The following is a 21,932-nucleotide window of genomic DNA, read 5'->3' as shown; positions in this document are numbered from 1 at the left end:
CATAAACGCTGTTGGTGCGTTAGTCAACCCGAAAGGCATAACCACAAACTTATAATGCCCATACCTCGTCCTAAATGCAGTCTTCCTCACATCTACCTCATCTATCAGTATATGGTGATAACCGACGCCGGATCTACCTTGGAGAACCAAGTAGCATCCCTCAACTGATCCAACAACTCATCGATCCTCGGAAGAGGGTACTTGTTCTTCACAGTGACCCGGTTCAAACCCCTGTAATCAATACACAACCGGAAACTCCCATCCTTCTTCTTGACAAATAACACCGGTGCTCCCCACGGTGATACACTAGGACGGATGAATCCCTTACTCAACAAATCCTCTAGCTGCTTCTTCAGCTCTGTCATCTCTGCTGGAGCCATTCTGTAAGGAGCCTTGGATAACAGCATTGTCCCTTGTTCCAGTTCAATTGTAAAAGGATCAAACCGAGATGGTGGTAACCTCTACAATGACTGGAACACATCCTCAAACTCCTCTACAACAAGAATACTGCTAACCGTTGACTTCTGCACTGACTCTGGCATAGATATGGTAACCAAATAAGCCTCACGGCCCTTCTCGATCATCTTCCCAGCCTGAATGGCCGAGATCACGAGACTCCCCGAAGTCGGTTTAATACCCTGAAAAGCCAACTTCCCTCCTGGACGCTCAAACTCCACTCTACCCTGATAGCAATCCAAATGCACCATATGCCGATGCAACCAATCAATCTCGAGAATCACATCATACAACTCCACTGTACTGATAAGCAAATCCGCTGGCCACGACTCCCCTGCGATCTGAATATCAATTCCTCTGGCTCGTCCTATAACCTCAGGAACTTGCCTCCCGCAACTCTGACAACTCTTGTACGCTCCCCGGGATCCGCTCTGATTCTCGCGCTCTTTGCACACTCCAGAGTAATGAAGCTATGAGAAGCTCCAGAATCAAACATAACATGGGACTTAAACCCGCCCACCAACAAGGTCCCAGAAATTATACATGTGATCGCCTTGGCACTGGTTCCACCAGTCTCTGCAGTCGTGTAAACCCGTGGCGCCTGCTCAATCCGTGCCCCCTGCTGCCCTCCTGGCTACACCTGCTGCAACGCCACCACTGCCACCGGCTGCAACTTGGGACACAAGGGCCTGATGTGCCCTGGCTCCCTACAATGATTGCATACACGAACCGCTGCCGTCGGATCACTCCTCTTGGGACAGCTAGCAATCATGTGATCCTTGCTCCCACAGCCGAAGCAACTCGCACCACTCGGCCTATACGTAGCCTCCCACCTCCTCTTGGTTCCCTGCACAGGCTTGCCGTCCTTGCTAGAACCTCCATGATGCTGAGCCTTACTAGGCTGAACTGCTTGACTAACCGTCACTGATTGTGCCCGTATATCCTCCTCGATCTCTGTTGCAGTCTCAACCAGCTCTGCACGCGTAGCGTAACTCCTTCCTCTACGATGGACACTCAAGCCATCACGAAGAGCCCTCATAAACCTCCTGATCTGGGCCTCCTCAGACTCCATAGTCCTACCCCTATAACATAAAAGCCGACTAAACTCCAAATCCATCTCTCGCACTGACCGGGTCCCCTGAGATAACTGAAGGAACTGCACCTCCATCCGGTCCAATACCTCCCTCGGGAAATACTTGCGGCTGAACTCCCCTACGAAGTCAGCCCAAGTCATCTCTCGCTGCACTCTCCTAGCAGCCACTGCTCTCCACCACACCTGAGCATCACCAATCAAATGGTGGACCCCAATGTCCACCCAAAACTCCTCAGGACATCTCAGAGTATGGAAGTTACGTTCCACACTCGTCCTCCACGCATCTGCAGCAGTAGGGGCTGTACCACCCAAAACCTTTGCAGTCTCGATGCCCTTCATCTCGTTGAGCATGGACAAATAACGACCATGTGCTCCCACATCTGCAGCCACTGGCTGCCGCACCTCTGCCACCACTGGTGGCACTACCTTAGCCTGAGTCGGTACCACTGTTGGCAACCGTTCCAACAACTGTGCTAATAAGCCCGCAAGATCGACTCTAGGAACTCCCCCGTTGGGTCTCCCACACCCGGGACCCTAACATCACCGGCCACTGGAGCATCAACACTGCCCCCAGCCACACTCATGGAATCCCCCTGGACACCCTGCGACTCGCCAACACCCTCAGCTGTCACACTCTGGTCCGCAGTCTCACTAACCTCTGGACCCTACCCTTACCACTTCCACGTCTGCGTCCACAACCACGTCCGCGTCCACGACCACGTCCGCGTCTACGACCACGACCATGAACAGAAGGCTAAGCACACAATTTAAACATAACACAAAAACATAAACTCACCGTGTAATCACACTGTAGGCTCAAAAAGGATGTTCTAGGACTCCATGCCACATACAATTGACTAACTCACATAATCAATCAAGACATGCAACCCCAAACATCTACAGCACAAAGCCTAGTGAACCCAAACCTAGAACTGTAAGGGCTCTGATACCAAATTGAAACGATCCGAGCCGTTTTTTAAATATAATTAATAATAATAATAATAATAAATAAACTATGACTCCTACTGGTAACCATTAAAAGAACAAAAAGAAAAGGAACAAAAAGAACAATGCGCAATGGAATAAACATTTTTTGAAGAATGAAAAGAAAATCTGCAGAGAATGAACTAAATATTAAATAATAACCAAACAATTAAAATATCTTTTCAAATATATTAAATATTAAATAAATCAAATTCAATAATAATACTAATACTACTTCTAATGTATATACAATTAATTTTACATTTGTTTTTTTAAATTGTAAATTAAATTTAAGATATGTCATATTAATTATTAATATTTAATATTAACCTACAATACAATTTTAAAGGTAATTTAAAATATTTTTAGTTTTTATTTACGATATAAGCATGAGTCTCTTAAATTTATTTTACTATTCATATATAGTTTTCAAATAGCCTTAAGATTAGTTTAACATGAAATTCATATCAAAATTATTTTTTCTGTCAATACATTATGAAATTATTATATTAGAAAATTGAATATTATTAATAAACTTATTTTTTATTTATTTTAAAATATAAAAACGAATTTTAATATTTGTTCTTTTTTCAGTTCCATTTGTTCCTCATCAATTTTGGGGAGGAATACTTTTGTTCAATTGTTCCTTAGTTCTTAAGAATATAGAGGAATGTAAAAGAAAAATTATTACTATCAAATGGTAAAAAAAATTGTGGAACAAAGAGGAATGTCACATTTCTCTTCATTCTTTTCCTAAAATGTGGTCACCAATTGAAGCTTACAACTAGTGGTCCCATATCCACTAGCCACCTAACCACAATCACAAAGAAACATCAGAATAACAAATAGCAATATCCAAAACAATATCCAATAATAAGCCAATATTATATCAAAAACAATATCCAAATACCAAACATCAGGAAACATAAAACCGGCAACCTAGCAATGTTTCTAATGACCTAACTTTAGCAACCTAGCAATGCCAGACAACAACCAATCGAGTCCCTAGAATATCCTCCTCTTCATTGCCTTGATTCCATGATCACACTTTGCCTTTACCTGCACCACAAACACAAATTGCAATGCATGAGTATTTTATAAACACTCAGTAAGGCAATCCTCCCATCTACTGGGCTATACACACAAGCAATAGAGACATCTCTAACCATCAATAAACAATCAACAATCTACAATAACAAACCAGGACTCAGCATCGACTGACACCAACATGCATCGATGGACACCAGTTGGAGGTTGCGTCGACCGACGCAAGATCTGCATCGACTGACGCTCCCATTGCATCGACCGACGCATGCTCGACATAGCACAAAAACAATAGATTTTACGCGCCATCCTCACATTTGCATCGACCGACGTACAAAGTGCATCGACCGATGCAATGCCGAGCATCGTTTTCCCCCGAAGCTTCTCACCGGATCTTCGTTCCTACAACCAGGAAGCTCCTACAACAATCCCAACTACAGATCTCTACAGGAACAACTTCCAAACTCTAGAAATAACCAAAAACACTCAAGAACACTTAGGGAAATTTTCTCTCTTTCTTTTTCTCTCAAAAGCGGCCAAAACCCGACTAATGAGACAAAACTCGTGTTAAGGGTTTTCCCTAACCCAAAACGCAGCGTTTAACTTAAATAGTCCACAGAAAACTGAACCTTCATCGACCGATGCACTATATGCATCGACCGATGCAATCCCCTAAACCGGGATTTCGGTTCGCGGATGTTACATCGACCAAGCTCTACTTCGTATCCAGAACTACCAGCAAGCTGCCGCAAAATTCTACAACAAAAAAGTCAAATCTTGCTACTTCGTCGAGGGTGATCTCGTCCTCCGCAAAGTCTACGAGAATACAAGGGAGAAGAGCGCTGGAAAACTCGGTGCGCATTGGGAGGGTCCGTACTTAAACTCCAAGATCGTCAAACCCGGCGTCTATCAGCTACTCGAGATGAATGGCAATCCAGTCCCGAGATCGTGAAATTTCGCCAGCCTCAAGCGCTATTATCATTAGTCCGTTAGTCGCAAAAAAAAAACAAAAAAAAAAACCGCTCGATCTACCGAGCATTTCCTTGTAATCCGAACTATGAATGGTTTAATCCCTTTCGAGGGTACGTAGGCAGCCTTTTACGAGGTCCAACTATAACTTTCATAAAAAATAAAAGTTTCACGACGCACAGCTCTAAAACGCGTTCCGCATGGGTGCAGTGGTGAAATAATCCACTTCCTAACTTTGGTAGGACATTTTAAGCTGAGTCCAGACTCACAACGAGCTAGCAGGAATCGATACACTCGCACACTCGCAATTCCTGTAGCACCCAGAGGATAAGCCGGTCATGCGTACCGCACCTAAAAAAGTACGACAAGCCCGTCTTGTCTACTCGAGACGTTTCGGGGAGCAACATATCCAGGGTAAGCCAGGAGACGTCCTGCACTGCAAAATATGCCCTGTAAACAACAAAAACGTCGCATCTCTATTGTACGCAATAATCAAACTTTGTGCGATCATTCAAAAGCAACTTCATCATAATGAAGGAAACAAAAATCGGCAATAATCAACATTTGCGCGGAAATCATCAATAAAATACTAATGACCAAGTCATAAAGCAAAAACAACAAAGTTTGCAGTACCCAAAGGAGAAATACAAAAGCAATCAGCAATCAAGTTCACAATAACAAAAAGTGAAATCAAAAAAGCAAAAGAAACAAGAAATAACACGAGGACATATCACTCGTTAGCAGCATCATCACCACCTCCGTCAGCAGCCTCCGGGATTGGCTCAAGATCATCATTAATAAGCGGTGGAACTACAACTCGGTTTCCTTTCGCCTGGAACTCCTCTTCGCTAGCGGCAAGACACACCATCCTATCTTCGGGAATAGCAACGCCGCTCTTGATCATCGTCTGTAGACACTGTCTAGTCCCGGTCACATGGGTAAGAGTGAGCAAGTCGGGCTGTTTCTGGCGTGTCGCAATCACATGCCTCCTCAGGCGGTCAATACGTTCACAATGCGTCCCAATCATGATAGCAGCCTTTGCGTGCTCCTGCTCTCCATGCTCATCCCTCGCTTTCCTAATTCGCTCCGACTGGAAAGGGAGCTTTCGTTAGGAATGCTTAAGAGAAGCCGACAGCTCCCTGACAAGAGCCGCATTCTCTTTGCTCGATCACTCAGCTTGAACCAATGCATTCTGAGCAAGCGCCGTCTCCCTCTTAGCAGCACGCACCTTATCCTCGTAGTCACCAGTAAGACGGTTCGGCCAGCTTAGTTCCTAAAAGATTAAGGGAGACAATTGGATTATGATTAACATGCAGACGCAAGGCAAAGCAAATTGAAGAAACGGACTCTAACCTGAAACTGCCGACAAACGCATTCCTCGTACGTGGTCGGACAAGCCAAATCGCCAGGAGCAGGAAGCGGGACGAAGTCGCCATGAATTTTGCTGGCGAGGTCCGCGCAAGCCCGTGAGTCGCCAGAAAACACATGATCTTTCACGTCGTAGCAAAAAGAAAACGAGTGATCGACGCCCACGCGACCATCCTCCGCATGATGAGGACGCCTAGAGATTCCTCAAGCATCGCCCTCTTACGAGATGATCGCCACCACTAGCTGCTGGAACACTCCCACGGGACGTTGAAGAAGGCCTCTTCCCAGCACAAGCCGCAGCTACCCCAGCAGAACGAGTCCTACGGCTAGGATCACCCTCGGGAACATGCATGTCGCCATCCTCATGCTCCACAATGACAACCTCCGCGTCGGCCTCGGCGTTGGGTGCGACAACCTTGGTTGCGACAACTGGCGCATCGTCGGCGTCGATCAAATCAGCGTAACAAGGCATCAGGGAGTCTCCCATTTGCAAAACAGTCCACGAACCTGCAGAATGAATATAAGCATAAGATACGAGAGCACACAAGTCTCGGAAGGAAGGCAAGCGAAAATTCTAAACTTACAAGTCTCGACGTGTGAAAGGACGGATGGCCACCGCAAATTCCCACTAAAAAGAAAAGCGGAAGTTTTGTCAACGGTTTCAGAATCACACGCAGCTGAAGGTGGAGGATTTCCTGCAAAAATAAAACAAATACGGTCAGCAAGCGGGGTAAAGAAAACCAAAGGACACGAACCAAACCCAGCAATGGCTACCGGGATACAAGTTCCAATCTCGTTTTTTTCTACGAAGAAAAACCGCCTTCGCCAACCGTGAATGTTGCTCTTCTGGCCGCAGGTAATCGTGAGACCTGGAGTACAGCGAGCACAATATAGCCCCGAGTTGTCATGCATAAATCACGTAACTAGCTCGAAGAGGTCCACATTAATCTTGATTTTCATCGAGGCGCCGATTATCGAAAGCCCAACAGCGTTACAGATGGTGGAGATCGACAGCTGCGGGAATGCGATCTTCCGATGCGTACAGTAACTCGTTAGGAATTCTGGAATCAGGAACCACATGCCGCATGAAACTCATATCTTTGTGGTGGTGGATGAATGAAATGTGAATGTTATGATGATGAACAATGGTGAAAGCAAGGTGTTTCAATTCCCCTTATGCAATTGTAGTATAAGAGGTGTCAATCCAATCTGAGTGTTTGCAAGCAATTAGGATGTGCATAAATGTCTAAGTCAAGCCAAATGTAAAGGATGTTTGTCACTAACAATCCTATTGCAGAATGTAAAATGCAGAAAGTAAAAACTACTAAGATAGATGCTAAATGTAAAGAGAACAGACTAATCAAAGCTATGATGAACCAAGAACAGAAATAGAACTATGATAATGCAAGTAATGCAAGGCAAGTAATGAATAGGACACAAAGTAAATGCAACAGAAATGCAACTAGAATGAGACAAGAGATAAGACAGGACAACTACAAAGCATAAACAAGAATTCTGGGGATGAACTCGAGCAAGCACTCGATCGAGTGTAGATCGAGTGCAGGGTCGAGCTGGACAAATCCGGAAAACATAGCAATGCAAGAAAAACAGAGCAATACAAAAGCAAATCAAACAACGATCAAACAACAGGATTTAAACTAAGAAATCAATAAACAAGGAAGGTCTTGAGGAGGGATTCATGGGCTGGACTATGATTGAGGTCATCTAACTTGGTCAACAAATCTCAAACAACTTGAGCTAATCTCTAGACATATATTTCTAAGACATGTTTAATCCACTCTCATGGCAAGAAACAATCAAAATCATGCATCTCTAGACTTGTTCTCACAAAATAAAGAATCTACACAAGCAGGCATTAACAACATCTAGCGTAGAAGAGATCAGATCCTACCCTCTCAGATATAGGATCAGCATTAAGAACATCTAGCCTAGAAGAGATCTACAACAATCAAGCTTGACCAAATCAAACAAACCTCAAACACAACCCAGCCTAACCCATCCTCAAGATCCTAAGCAACTACTCACAAGCATACATGATGAACATCAAAGTCATAAACCCAGAAAATGATAAAACTTGCATGATTAGATAGATAAAGCAAAGATCTACAATATTGAAGAAGGAATCAAACACGAATTCTTAATATCTTGAAAGTTATGGAACCAACAAAATCCAAGAATTCTTTGTTTTTCTCCTTCAAGGAGGTACAAGATCTAAAAAATAAAAGTGCAAAAGGAATAATTCCCCAAAAGGGTAAAAACTAGGTTTTTGACTCTCTAAAAAGCTGGACTCCTTTGTGGCTGCTGGTACAAGGCCTTTAAATAGAAAAAGTAGTGGAAGCCCTAAAAATGCTAAAAGACAAAATAGCTAGGCGGCTCGGCCAACTCGACCCGGTGCTCGGTCGAGTGACCGGTCGAGTTGGCTCCTCTTATGCTCCTTCCACTCGGTCGAGTCCCTCTCTGCACACGGTCGAGTGTCTGGTCGAGTGGGCGGTCGAGTGGGACTCCGGACCTTGGTTCGTCAGCCTTAACTCTCTTGCTTTCTCCTCATGATTGCTTCACTTCTCCTCAGCATTGCTTCCATGCTCCTTAAGCTCCAAAATCACCTGTTTATGCATGAAAAGATGCAAATGCAATGCAACTAAACTCTAATGCAAGAACAGTCCTAAAGCTATGCAATAATGGTCAAAATGGATAGCAAAAGATGCAAAAGATGTGAATATATTAAGGGAAAACAGGGTAAAATATATGAACATCAACACCCCCAAACTTAGTCTTTGCTTGCCCTCAAGCAAATGAACAAGACATAAGAAGGTAGGTGAGGTTTGAAAGTGGGATCTCAGCTCCTAAAGCTTGCAAATAGACCATCTAGAATCAATGTCCAAGTTACTAGTACTATGATGCAAGTTGAATGAGCTGTACTTAAAGATTTTAGACAAGCATATCACAACCTTTATTGATTTGAGCCTTAGATATCCACATGCATTCAAATCAACCATTTCCTTCAACATTCATTAATCAAGAACATGAATCAATTCTATGCAATGCTTAAATTCATTTGGCTTGGAGATAAAGGTTTTGAGACAATGGTGGTCTCTCTTTAGAGTGGGGCTTATCAATATCAGGGTTCTCTCATAAAAATGGATTGAGCTTTAGAAGAATGCTAAAGGTAAGAACACTTAGACACATACAAGAATAAAACCTTGTCTACCCAAAGGCATCCAAAGTGTTTATCCTATCATCTAAACCCAAATGATCTCAGTGCTACCCTTTAACTTCTTCTCTTCTCTTTCACCCTTTTCTCTTTTGGTTTTCAAGTCTTAGGAGAGGTTTCTTATTTGATCTTTCTAGTGGGATGGGGGCTTCTTTCTTATTTTGCTATGGTTCTCTTTTCTTCTTATTCTTAAGACATACAAGCATTTTGCTAGACTTTTCTTTTCTTTCTTTTCCTTTCTTTAACTAGAACCATCTTCAACAATTTTTTTTTTACTTCCCATCCTTTCACTAGAGCTTTACTTAAACACATCCTCCTCTTAAAGACTCTACCCTTTTTCTTTCTCTTTTTCCTCTTTTCTTTTCATAACAGCCAAGTCCCAAACCCAACAAGTGAACCACCTAGTCCTATCTAGCTTGAAAAATGCAAACTAGAACTACACAAGGCTGTACTCTTGTCAGTTCAAACCTAACACTTTCTACCAAGGTCAATCCCAAAAAATAGGCCTCACACACACAAGAACAAACATGGCTTGAAAGAAGGGTTGGTTAATGGGTAGCGAAACTGATTTTAATGTCTTAATCAGCTACTTGGATCACCAAGAGTGGTAAAAAGGAGAAAGATGATCCAAATATGTATATGGTATCCATGAGTTTAAAGCAATGCACATATTGATAATTGTAAGTTAATATTAGGTTCTTATAAGTAGGAAATGGTGTCAAATCACAACATGCTTCAATTTAGACCAAATGCAATGCAGGAATTCAAGGCTTGGTTCAATCTTATGCTTCTAACCACTCAACTAGCATCAAAGTACTATTAACTTGGGCATTGATCCTAGTCTAGTGAATAAACAAGCTAATAAGGGAATACTCATCATAGATCCCTAATGCAAGTACTATACAATCCTACATGAAACATGCTAAACAAGATCCTAATGTGCAGTGCAAACTACATGAACACTTTTTTTTTATAAAGATTTTTGCAAAAATTTTCAAATTTTTAGGGTTTTTCTATGCCTTAGATGCTATGCAAGTATTAACATGATGATGCTAAAAATTTGAAATAAGAATCACAAAACACAATGTCAAATGCTATCTCAAACCCTCCCCCAAACTTAAATCACACAGTCCCTGTGTGAAAGAAATTTGATTGAGGATTCAAGATGAAAAACAAAAAACAAAACACAATGTCAAATGCAATGATATCTACAAGTGAAGGTGATAGTGGTACCTTAGGGATTGTGGAAGTAGTTGTCCACATCCATCTGCATGCTGTCATAGGAGTAGTTGGGGTCTTGTTGGTGACTTGGAGGTGGAGATTGGGGCAGCTCGACGATGGGAATCGACCGGGACTCGGTCGAGTACGTGCTCGAGTGGGGGGGTCGAGCTGGACCACGAGTCTTCTTTTCCTCTTCTATCTGGTCTCCCTTGCTTCCCTGATCATGAAAATTCCCAAACAAAAATCAAAATACCAAAAACCTTAAACAATATGTACATGGATACCTTAGGGACTTCCTCCCTAGTGAGCTTGTTTAGAGTCACTAAGCTTGACTTTTGATGCCTGTTCAGGCTTGGTTTGGATTCCAAGGAGGTGATGAAATCCCCCCTGGTTCTATTTGATAACCTTGGTGCTGTTTCTTGATCACTACCTCCTTAACATTTGAGCTTTGCTTCTTCTTAAACTTGAGTCTTGGTCTTGCCTTCTTCAAAGACCTCTTGTTGAGCTGAACTTGAAGATCCTTCACCAGATCAGTCAGCTCTTGAACTGAACCCTTAAGATGTTGAACTGATTCCTCATGAGATGTGACCTTAGCTGTTGAAGTCTCTTCTTCTCTCAAAACCCCAAAATCAGCCTTATCTTCAATCTTAAATGGTTGACCTCCAATGGTTGGTAGGTTAGATGGATTTGTAATATCAAAGTTCATGGTCAAACCTTCAGATATGTTCAACCTTATCAGCCCCTCCTTAACATCAATGATTGCTCCTGCTGTGGCAAGGAATGGTCTCCCAAGCAAGATTGGATCCTCTACCTCCTTATCCATCTTTATTATGATGAAATCAGTGGGAATTCTTGCCTTGCCTATCTTGACTAGGAGGCTCTCCAATTTACCAACTACATCTTTGTGTGAACCATCAGCTAGACTTATGTAGAGATTGCTTGGCTTGAATTCAGTGTGTCCAAGCTTTTCTGCTATAGAGTAGGGCATGACACTAACAGATGCTCCAAGATCACACAAGCATTTGTTGAAGTGAAGGTAGCTGATGGAGCAAGGTAGATTGAATGGACCTGGATCTTCAAGTTTTGTTGGTACAATAGCTGTCCCAATCTCTTCTTGATCTCTCCTGTTTTGATTCTGAGCTTTCTGCTTGGATATGTCAAGTAACATGCCTTTGTAGAGAGGATATGGGGCATATTGTTCCAAAGCTGATCCTCTCTCCTCTTCCTTCTCTTCAATGACAACCTCCTGTTGAATGGCCCTCACTTCCTTCTTTTCAATCACAACCTCTTCCTTCAAAGCCATGACTTCTTCCTTCTCAATGACTTCCCCTTGTTGTAAAGCTAACTCCTTCTCTTGTTGCAAAGCCAACTTTTCCCTTTTCTCAATAATTTCTCTGAGTTCTTTCAGCTTTTGTGCCTTGAAACGCCCTGGGAATGGTAGAGGTGGTTTATAAGCAGGAGGAATGTACTTAGCATGCATAACAGCTTCTGGGACATCAACTCGACTGGAAACTCGATCAGTTACTCGATCGTGTGTGTGTTCGAGTGGGGGGTTGAGTTCTTTGTCAACTTCAGCTTGTTTTGCACAATCTTCACTTTGAGCTTCAAGAAATGACCAATCCTCCCCAGTTTTAACTTCACTGTCCTCAGTGACAACTGCCTCATTGAGATGAATGGCCTTAGCAGTGCATCCCCTTGGGTGTTGAAGTTGGTTTGGTGTAGGAGAGGAAGTAGAAGCCATGCAACTCTCCATGTTCGTGATTGTAGAGCTCAGTCTCTCCAACTAGTTATTCAGTCCAGTAGAATAAGAATTCAACGTTTGGTGCAGCTCAGCAAACTGCCTTGCGTCCTCAATCTGCTTAGTGGCTTGCCCAAGCAACATTTGTTGCATCATAGCTCTTAAGTCAGGTTCTTGAGCTTGTGAGGTCTGGAACCATGGAGAGGGATACAATTCAGCCTGGTATACTGGTTGATGTTGCATGGGTATGTAATTGAACATACTGTTGTGGTACATCATTACTGACTCGAACAGGTACTCGGTCGAGCACAGGCTCGAGTTGAAGGTCGGGCTGACTGAGATGAGAAGACAAATGTATTCGGGTTGTGACTCGATCAGGTACTCGATCAGCACTCGGTCGAGTGCTAGCTCGATTTGATGGTCGAGTTGGTACCTGAAACTCAACACAGACAAGCAGAAGAAGAATTGAGATTAGTAGTGATCAAGGTAGCAATAGATTTTAATCTTAGACTAATAATGACCCTAATTGTCACAAATAAACACTCAATTGGGCAACGACGCCAAATTGAAACTCATATCTTTGTGGTGGTGGATGAATGAAATGTGAATGTTATGATGATGAACAATGGTGAAAGCAAGGTGTTTAAATTCCCCTTATGCAATTGTAGTATAAGAGGTGTCAATCCAATCTGAGTATTTGCAAGCAATCAGGATGTGCATAAATGTCTAAGTCAAGCCAAATGTAAAGGATGTTTGTCACTAACAATCCTATTGCAGAATGTAAAATGCAGAAAGTAAAAACTACTAAGATAGATGCTAAATGTAAAGAGAACAGACTAATCAAAGCTATGATGAACCAAGAACAGAAATAGAACTATGATAATGCAAGTAATGCAAGGCAAGTAATGAACAGGACACTAAGTAAATGCAACAGAAATGCAACTAGAATGAGACAAGAGATAAGACAGGACAACTACAAAGCATAAACAAGAATTCTGGGGATGAACTCGAGCAAGCACTCGATCGAGTGTAGATCGAGTGCAGGGTCGAGCTGGACAAATCCGGAAAACAGAGCAATGCAAGAAAAACAGAGCAATACAAAAGCAAATCAAACAACGATCAAACAACAGGATTTAAACTAGGAAATCAATAAACAAGGAAGGTCTTGAGGAGGGATTCATGGGCTGGACTATGATTGAGGTCATCTAACTTGGTCAACAAATCTCAAACAACTTGAGCTAATCTCTAGACATATATTTCTAAGACATGTTTACTCCACTCTCATGGCAAGAAACAATCAAACTCATGCATCTCTAGACTTGTTCTCACAAAATAAAGAATCCACACAAGCAGGCATTAAGCAATATGTCAAAAATCAAACAAGACTTCTAATCTCTTAGCAAGCCTAATGATAGTCTCTAGACCCATCCTCAAAATCATAAGCAACTACTCACAAGCATACATGATGAACATCAAAGTCATAAACCCAGAAAATGATAAAACTAGCATGATTAGATAGATAAAGCAAAGATCTACAATATTAAAGAAGGAATCAAACACAAATTCTTAATATCTTGAAAGTTATGGAACCAACAAAATCCAAGAATTCTTTGTTTTTCTCATTCAAGGAGGTACAAGATCTAAAATATAAAAGTGCAAAAAGAATAATTCCCAAAAAGGTAAAAACTAGGTTTTTGACTCTCTAAAAAGCTGGACTCCTTGGTGGCTGCAGGTACAAGCCCTTATATAGAAAAAGTAGTGGAAGCCCTAAAAACGCTAAAAGACAAAATAGCCAGGCGGCTCGACCAACTCGACCTGGTGCTCGGTCGAGTGACCGGTCGAGTTGGCTCCTCTTGTGCTCCTCCCACTCGGTCGAGTCCCTCTCAGCACACGGTCGAGTGTCTGGTCGAGTGGGCAGTCGAGTTGGACTCCGGACCTTGGTTCTTCAGCCTTAGCTCCTTTGCTTTCTCCTTATGATTGCTTCACTTCTCCTCAGCATTGCTTCCATGCTCCTTAGGCTTCAAAATCACCTGTTTATGCAAGAAAAGATGCAAATGCAATGCAACTAAACTCTAATGCAAGAACAATCCTAAAACTATGCAATAATGGTCAAAAAGGATGGCAAAGGATGCAAAAGATGTGAATTTATTAAGGGAAAACAGGGTGAAATATATGAACATCACCGCACTCAGTAAAAAGGTCCTCGTAGATGCAGAGGTGACCTACCGGGCAAGCCCACGGACGTTCGTTGATAGTCGGCAACGCAAGCTGCAGGTTGTGTGGCATTTCATGGACGTCGAACATACGGGCTATGGACATGTCATTGCTCAGGGTTTTTCCTTCATCGCGGGGGGTGCATTCTCCGTCTCCCGTACGACCTTTACAACGTCTCGGAACCCCGTTTCCCACAGCTAAGCCAGCGACCATAGACCTAGGAGCACACTCCGAACCATTGCGTTCTTCGTACGCCAGCACCTTCCCGCGGCGCTGACCTGAAGGATGTGGGATTAGAGTAAGGTGCTGGTTACCCGTAGGAAATATATCTTCGAGATTCCGAACATCCTTGTCCGTAAGATCAGGTAGGACGCCCTCCTCCGGCGGATTCCACCATGAAGGACAGTCCACTCTAGTTTCGTCGAGACCTCTCTCTAGCGCACGGTACTGGTCATCTCCAAACTCCTCCGGAACGTCACCGAAGATATCATCTCCAGAAACCATAGCGCGGGACCTTGCAAAACCAACCAAGCAACCGATCAGTATGGGAGCAAAGACATATCGAAAGCGCAACAGATACCGGATAGAACTAAAACACCCAAATGAACTGCATACAGCGTACCACGCACCACACCCTGCGTATTGCGTACCGCGCACTATGTACCGCGCACTACGCCCTGCATTCTGCGTACAAAGTACTGTTCACTGCGTCCTGCGTACCGCATACCGCGTATTGTGCACTGCGTCCTGCATACCGCATACCGCATATTGCGCACTACGTCCTACATACCGCGTACCGCGTATTGCGCACTGCATCCTACGTACTGTGTACCTCGTACGGCGTACTGTGTACCGCGCAATGTCCCGTGTCTTGCGTACTACATCCCGCAGACTGTCTTGCACACTGCAACCTGTCTTATCTCGCGGAGACACCTGCAGTAACACCATCTCGCCGCTGCAAATACGAAAGTCTCAAGCGCAAACTTAGAAAACGAACCACTTCAACATGCAACGACCACGCCACTTGCGAGATGCGAGCTCACCACCTGTGCGAGATAAACACGGCCTCGCCAAACCTCGGTTTTGATCTAGCCAGCGTATCCCGTATGCAAGCAACCAACCTCGACCTCGCCTTTGACCGCCACACGGATAAATCATCTCTACTTCGAAACTTCACGAAGAAGACGATGCCATCGTCACCGGCCCGGCGTCAATGCGCAGATTAGCACGTCCCCGTATCTAGACCTACGAGCTCCTCCATCACGCCAAACTCGATTTCGCCAAATCGAGCACGTACCATAGTCTCATACGTGAACCCCAGATCTCGCCATAGTCTCGTACGAAAGGGTCTCAACCTCAAAAACTCTTGAAGTACGGTCTCGTACTCGTAAACCCTCAAGCTCACCATGATCTCGATCCAAGCCACCTCTTCACTAGGAGACAACGTCGTTCGAGTCCACTACCTCACCGTGCATCATCGCCATCTTGCGTGCTGACCTATCTCGCCTTCCACACTGTCTCGCGTACCGCAACAGCCAACACGCCACAGCCACCTCGCCAATAGCCACCGCACGTTCCAGCATTCATAAACGTCGACTCGCTCGCGTCCACTACAGCATCAGCACAACCACTTCGCCAATGAGAATCACGATCTCGCAGCAATCTCGACCTCGCTACAGTCTTGATCTCGCCATCCGAACTCGCGATATCGCACGACGAAGAACAACAACGTCACGTACGCCATCATCAATCCCGCCATCCCGCTAGCGATACATGAACAAATCGCCTCGCCCTACGTCGAAAGCACTCTTGCACGGACTTCTGTTTCATCACCTCGCCAACCCGAGCTCGCCACCTCGGGCTCGTCACGACCTCTTAAGTTCATCAAGACCTCGACCTTGCTATGTCCTCAGCCTCGTCAGGACTGTCAAAGTTACACACGGGAACGACGACACCACGCCATAAGGAGAGCGGTGGAGCCGAGACGCCTCATGGTCTTGGCTCAGTTCGGCGGCCACAACATCACAACACGAAGCCCGTACAACATTGAGGAGGTGTCGTCGATGAAGAAAACTGGCAGATTTGGCAATGGCACCACGATGGCGCAGTATGACCGAGACGCCTCAAGGTCTCGGCCATGACTGACGAGAATGAAACCGTGACTTGGCAAGGGGACATCGCTGGCTGAGAGATCGACTGAAGCAAACGGTGGTGCAAGGCGGCGGAAGAGCTGGACGTGACGAAGCTGGATCCAGCGGCGACAAGGCAACGCCGGGAGAACGAACCGGCCGGTTCAAGCGGCGGCGACATGGGGGCACGACATGGCAGGTTCGGCGGCGAAACCATGGCCCTTACAAGCCAGATTAAAAAAAAAAATAAAGAGATAAAAGAGAGAGAAGAGAAATTTACCTTTTGGAGAAGGAAGGAGAAAGTTAGAAGTAAAAACTAGGTCAAGGAGACATATTTATATGGGGGGACCAGCGCTTTGACTGAGGTAAAAAGGAAAACCCTCGTTTTGAAGCTGTCTCTACTTCCTGCGCCTCGGAAAACGTGCCTAACACGCAAAACTCCCTTTTAAAAACCGACAAACCTAGGAAAACGTGCGCAATGCACTATTCATCCGGGAACCTTCCAGATGTCTCGAAGAACATTTCCCGGATGCCTCAAAGAACGTGCGCAATGCACTATTCATCCCGGTAGCTCCCGGATGTCTTGAAAAATGTGTGCAACGCACTATTTATCCCAAAATCTCTTGGATGCCTTGAAGAACGTGCGTGACGCACTGTTCAACTCGGAACCTCCCGGAAGGTCTTCAAGATCTTAAAAATCTTATGTTCTTTCTGCAAGACGGACCTAGCGACGCGGAATTGTATCCGACGGCTCAAGCAATCCATCGCACATCGGACTAGGGGGACCATTGTTAGATATGGGCCTTGCCCCAACATTTCAGATAGCTCAAACAGAAGATTCTCAAGAAGTTAAGGGCTTGAAGTCATGGACATAGTCCATCTGGCCGTAGGGGCAAAATTGTCATTTTACGGAGGAGACAGAGGGGACGCTAGATTAATAGCCCACTATAAATACTAGAAGTCATTGTCAGAGCTCGGGATCCGAACTCTTGGCAATAAGAGAAAAAAGAGCATTTATATTCGTATTAATTGCTTTTAGAATTTTGATTGTATTTCCCGAAAACTCTCACCTTCAATTCTAGGTTAATAGAATGACCAGTTCCGATTTATCCCTCTAATATTTGTATTATTTAGATTGTTGATTTCATACATCCTTGAGGAATCTTCCAAGCTAGATCGATTGACGATGGCGAAAGTCAGAGCTTTGAGCCAAGTGGAACCTGTCTTTGAGTAGCTACAAACGAAAAAGTCAATGGGTCGCGCTTGGAAGAACTCTTGCGCGTGAAGGCAACCTTCTAGGAGAGGCTGTATGATCCAATGGCCACCGTACTCGATCAGCGGAGCTTTCGGAAACCAACCTTTGACGTGAGGAAACGTGGCGATTTGGTCTTGGTACCGTTTCTGATTCTTCTCGAACTCTGTTGACTCTGTCTTGGTCTCGTCGTGGTGGCTTGGTAATGGTAGGTTCATTTGTGCCATCATTGGAGATAAAGAGAAATAGGATTTGAGGAACTCGACCGTGTTGTGTATATTCTGTCTTCTGTGGGAGATTTGTGTTAGTCTATGTTTGGGAACAACTCGGTTTATGTGTAGTATAGTAGTAGTTCACGTAACGAATTTAACCTACGTGTTGCTATGTTGTATCAGAAACCATCCTCAAGTGCCACATATCCTTCCTACTCTCATTAGATAAGCCATTAGATCTTAAGGCATCTTCAATCCCAAGACATGGGTACATTTTTATCTCAAGAGATTGGTTAACTAACATATGTCGTAGTTTATAGTATTAAACTTGAAATTGTTAAATTGAACTTTGGTGATCGATAAAGTAAACAATACAATTTTTTTTTTTGTTTTTAAACAATACAATTTTAGTCTGTGCAAGAACGAATATGATGACTTGACAAATTATGTGCCATGCAAACTAAATATTCTTTAATTCGTATTGGCGTTAATTTCTAAGCCACGTATTTCTATAAAAGGTCCCTCTAGAATCTGATAATTTCTTCGTTGGCATGCCCATTAGTCATACTCATCTTAGTGCCTTAAACTTTAAATAAAATTAAAAATAATATTAACTTAAGTTTAGATTTTTAATCAATTGTTTTTATTTTTTCTCCTCCTATTAGTCATCCATAAACATGGGTGTCTTAAATAATTTTTATTAAAATTGTGTTTTAAATGTTGGTATAATGTTATAAATGTTGGTATATAATGTATACAATATTAAGAAAATAAAACTAAAAACTGTAGTTATAGTATAATACATTTAATTAAAAAACAAATATATTACATTACTAAAACTTTAAAACATATATTACAATGAAAAAAAAACAAACTAAAAGAATGGGAGAAAAGATGTGAAACTTAAAAGAAAAGATGTGAGCTAGCAAGAGAGATCTGGGAGAAAAGATGTGAAACTTAGAAAATATACAAGCTGATTATCAACACTATACATACACGGTGATGATAGAAAGAACATCCCTTTAAAGATTCAAACGTTTTCTGTTCCATATAGAAATGAAAACTATCATTTGACAACTGACCGTAGTTCCTCGTCCACATAGGTAATCTCTAGTTCACCACGTGCGGTATCATCAGGTGCTTTTCTAGGAATCTGCACAGCAAACACTACTCAGTAAAAGAAGCATACGGTGTATGAAATCAGTACAGGCTCACTATAGACGCACGCACATATAGCAGCAAGAGTTTTGGTATACTTACAAAGCCGAGAATTTTATACATTTGGAGTTTCACAGCAGCCTTCTTTGAACTGAGGGGTGTCAAGTCTCCAGTTACCTAGGAAAACATTGTAGTTTGCTATCATATATGAGTCTCATTTTACAAACTCGGCTATAGGAATAGTACTCTCCAAAGATGAAAACGCTAATCAGCCACAATGGAACATGATCATTACACATATGTGACAAAGTCACAAACTTTTGAACATTTATAACAATGGATCACATCAAATAGGTTTCCATATCACAGAGAAAAAGAGCATCATATATGGTCTAACACAACTCAAACCTACTTGTGAATTCAGCGGTTTGAAACCTTCCCGAGTTATAGAAAGGCCAAGTGATGGGACCCGGGACGAAGGCCAGCTTATGGACTCAGACGAGGACCGAAGCGCGCAAGGAACCAAGGACGCGACCGCGTCCGGAACTAGAAGGTCCTCAACCCAAGCACCGAACCTGATGCTCAGAGCTACAAAAAGGAGCCGGACCGCAGCAAGGACCGCAAGGAAGAAGTGCCTCATCTTTGTCCAAGCTTTCGTTCAAGAACAAGAGGCGCTCGATCACGGACCCAACCGACCCGACGGACAGCCAACCGAGGCTCTTCTAACGGTCTTCACCATCACCCAAGGGTGAAAACCTCCAAGTCATTAGGGAAAGTAGTACTCTTTTTCCCACCTTGGGTTTTTCCCAATGGGTTTACCAAGGGAGTTTTAACGAGGCTATGATCCCTAGTGCATGGCCATGGCCAAGGACCACTTCTGCCACATGTCCATTCTATCTTTAGTTAAATTTTGCTTATGACCGTTGTATTTTAAAACTATTTCCAGGACGCTGCGTTTTAGTTTGACCCACGTGTTTAGGGTTTGAGAGTCCCCTTATGTAAGCCACCCTATATAAAGGGCCTAGACCTTATCATGTAAAGGCAGACTATCATTAATAAAGAACAAAGTTATCTCTTTCCTCTCGTTTTCAGAGATTGAAACGAAACCCTAGAAGCTACACGAACCGGGTTCGTAATCTTCTAGCTTGGCCGTATCACAAGGAGAGTCATCCCTCGTGTGTTGCTACTTCGCTCCACCTCTATCCCCATCTCTCCGAGAGCCAAACGAGTCGAGCATCTCCTCGTGAAACTCTCTCCGCCCGTTCTTATCGTTCCTTGGTGTTGTTTCCGTCCGTGCGCCACCCCATCCGCCGATCCTATTTGTTCATGGCCGAACCGAGTTGTATTTCCGAATCACTCCGCTGGCTTTGCTCCGTCCGTACGTCCGTGGTTCACGTCCGTAGTCCGGGGTCGCATCACCAAGTATCCATGGTTTGCACCTTTAGTGTATCCATATTGATAGATTGGTAGTTGGCTATTGATCTTAAGAACCTTGGTTTCTGTTACATTGTCGAAGAGACAGAGGAAATGTCACAACAATGTCAACAAGCCAACAAAAATAACATATACACAACAACAACACAAGTTTCAAAGATTACAAGTTCTAACCTTGGCTTGCAAACGCAAAGCAGAGGTTGTATAAATGAGCTCCCATTTCCCATTGATTAAATCAGACTTCAAAGGCTCCTTTGTTGGGTTTACTGCTTCCACCTTACGTGCTAACTATGACGATTCAAAAAATAAGAAAAAGAATCATCTTATTAGCTCTCAGTCACATTCTCTAGACCCTAAATGTACCAAAACTATTCTGAAGATGGCACGCTAATGGTTTCTCTAGGAAGAGATAAATCAAGAACCTGATCATCAGGCGTGGCAGTGGCACCACGTTCAAGAGGCTCAAGGGCTTTTAGAAGTTATTGTTTGAGCTGTTTCTGCTTCTCGGCCCGACCCTTTTTTGTCAGAAACACAGGAGGAAAGCTGAAAACAGCTTGGATTCTCAATCTTTCCCGATCACCTTTTCGAATACTTTGTAACTTTGTCGGAACGGCAAACTGTCGTCCAACTTCATAAGACTGCCGGTAGGATTAAATCCGGCGGCCGGAGACTTAAAAACTCCGGTCTTTATGCATGAAGGTAAAGCCATGGCTTATCCATTGGAAATTTAAGAGTTGAAGACTCTGTTCGAAGACAGACACATAAGAGTTAACACTAAAAATCAAAACTTGTTTGAGTTTCATAGATTCAAAGCCCCCAAAAAACACAAATAGTTTCTCTAACATTACTGAACTCAGAGATGATCACTAAAAACCCAGATGTATGCGGACAAGGTGTTGGAACTGAATTTTCAGAAAGAAGTTTCAGAAAATTGCAGGTTTTGGGATAGTGACTTTCCGGCGACTTTCTGGCGACTTTCCGGCCAAATGGCTGATCGGAATTGTCGGGTTGATAGTGCAATGGAAAGCTGGTAACGAGTACTACAATATGGTATACTCATACATCCAAAAAGGAGTTGATTTGAATGAGAAATTAGAGTGTGAAGTAAGCTACTTGAGATGGTTTGGGAAATATCCCACATCGGAAATATGACTGATTTTTCACTCATATATATATATAGTTTCACGCTCTTCTAGTTTCAAAAGTGTGTAGCTGGAAGAGGGAAGATTCCCACACGCGAACCGAACCAAACCGGGCTGGGCCGAGCATGGATGCGGGGCGGGCCGAGCATGGACGCGGGAAGGGCCGGGCTGGGCGTGGAGGCGGGTCGTAGGCCCTGGGCTTTTGAGTTTTTTGGAAAACTTTAGACCCATTTAATTTTTTGGAAAGACTTGGTGTGAACTCCAAGCAAACTTGGACAGTACTCCG

The 21,932-nt window shown here is 43.5% G+C and overlaps 1 protein-coding gene and 1 pseudogene across 1 annotated transcript in view; both read right to left on the bottom strand.

Moving 5' to 3' along the window:
* LOC104709564 (cytosolic sulfotransferase 18-like) overlaps positions 1-17,975 on the bottom strand; it is a 43,713-nt gene extending 25,738 nt beyond the window's left edge. Inside the window, exon 1 of the mRNA XM_010426152.2 lies at positions 17,601-17,975. Coding sequence (XP_010424454.2) covers positions 17,601-17,930 — 330 coding nt within the window. The 5' untranslated portion in view covers positions 17,931-17,975. The remainder of the gene's footprint in view (positions 1-17,600) is intronic.
* On the bottom strand, positions 20,254-21,213 carry LOC104709563 (annotated as a pseudogene).

Source organism: Camelina sativa, chromosome 8 (genome assembly GCF_000633955.1).
Source record: "Camelina sativa cultivar DH55 chromosome 8, Cs, whole genome shotgun sequence".
In the NCBI taxonomy this organism is placed as follows: Eukaryota; Viridiplantae; Streptophyta; class Magnoliopsida; order Brassicales; family Brassicaceae; genus Camelina; species Camelina sativa.
This window is presented reverse-complemented; position numbering and strand designations above follow the sequence as displayed.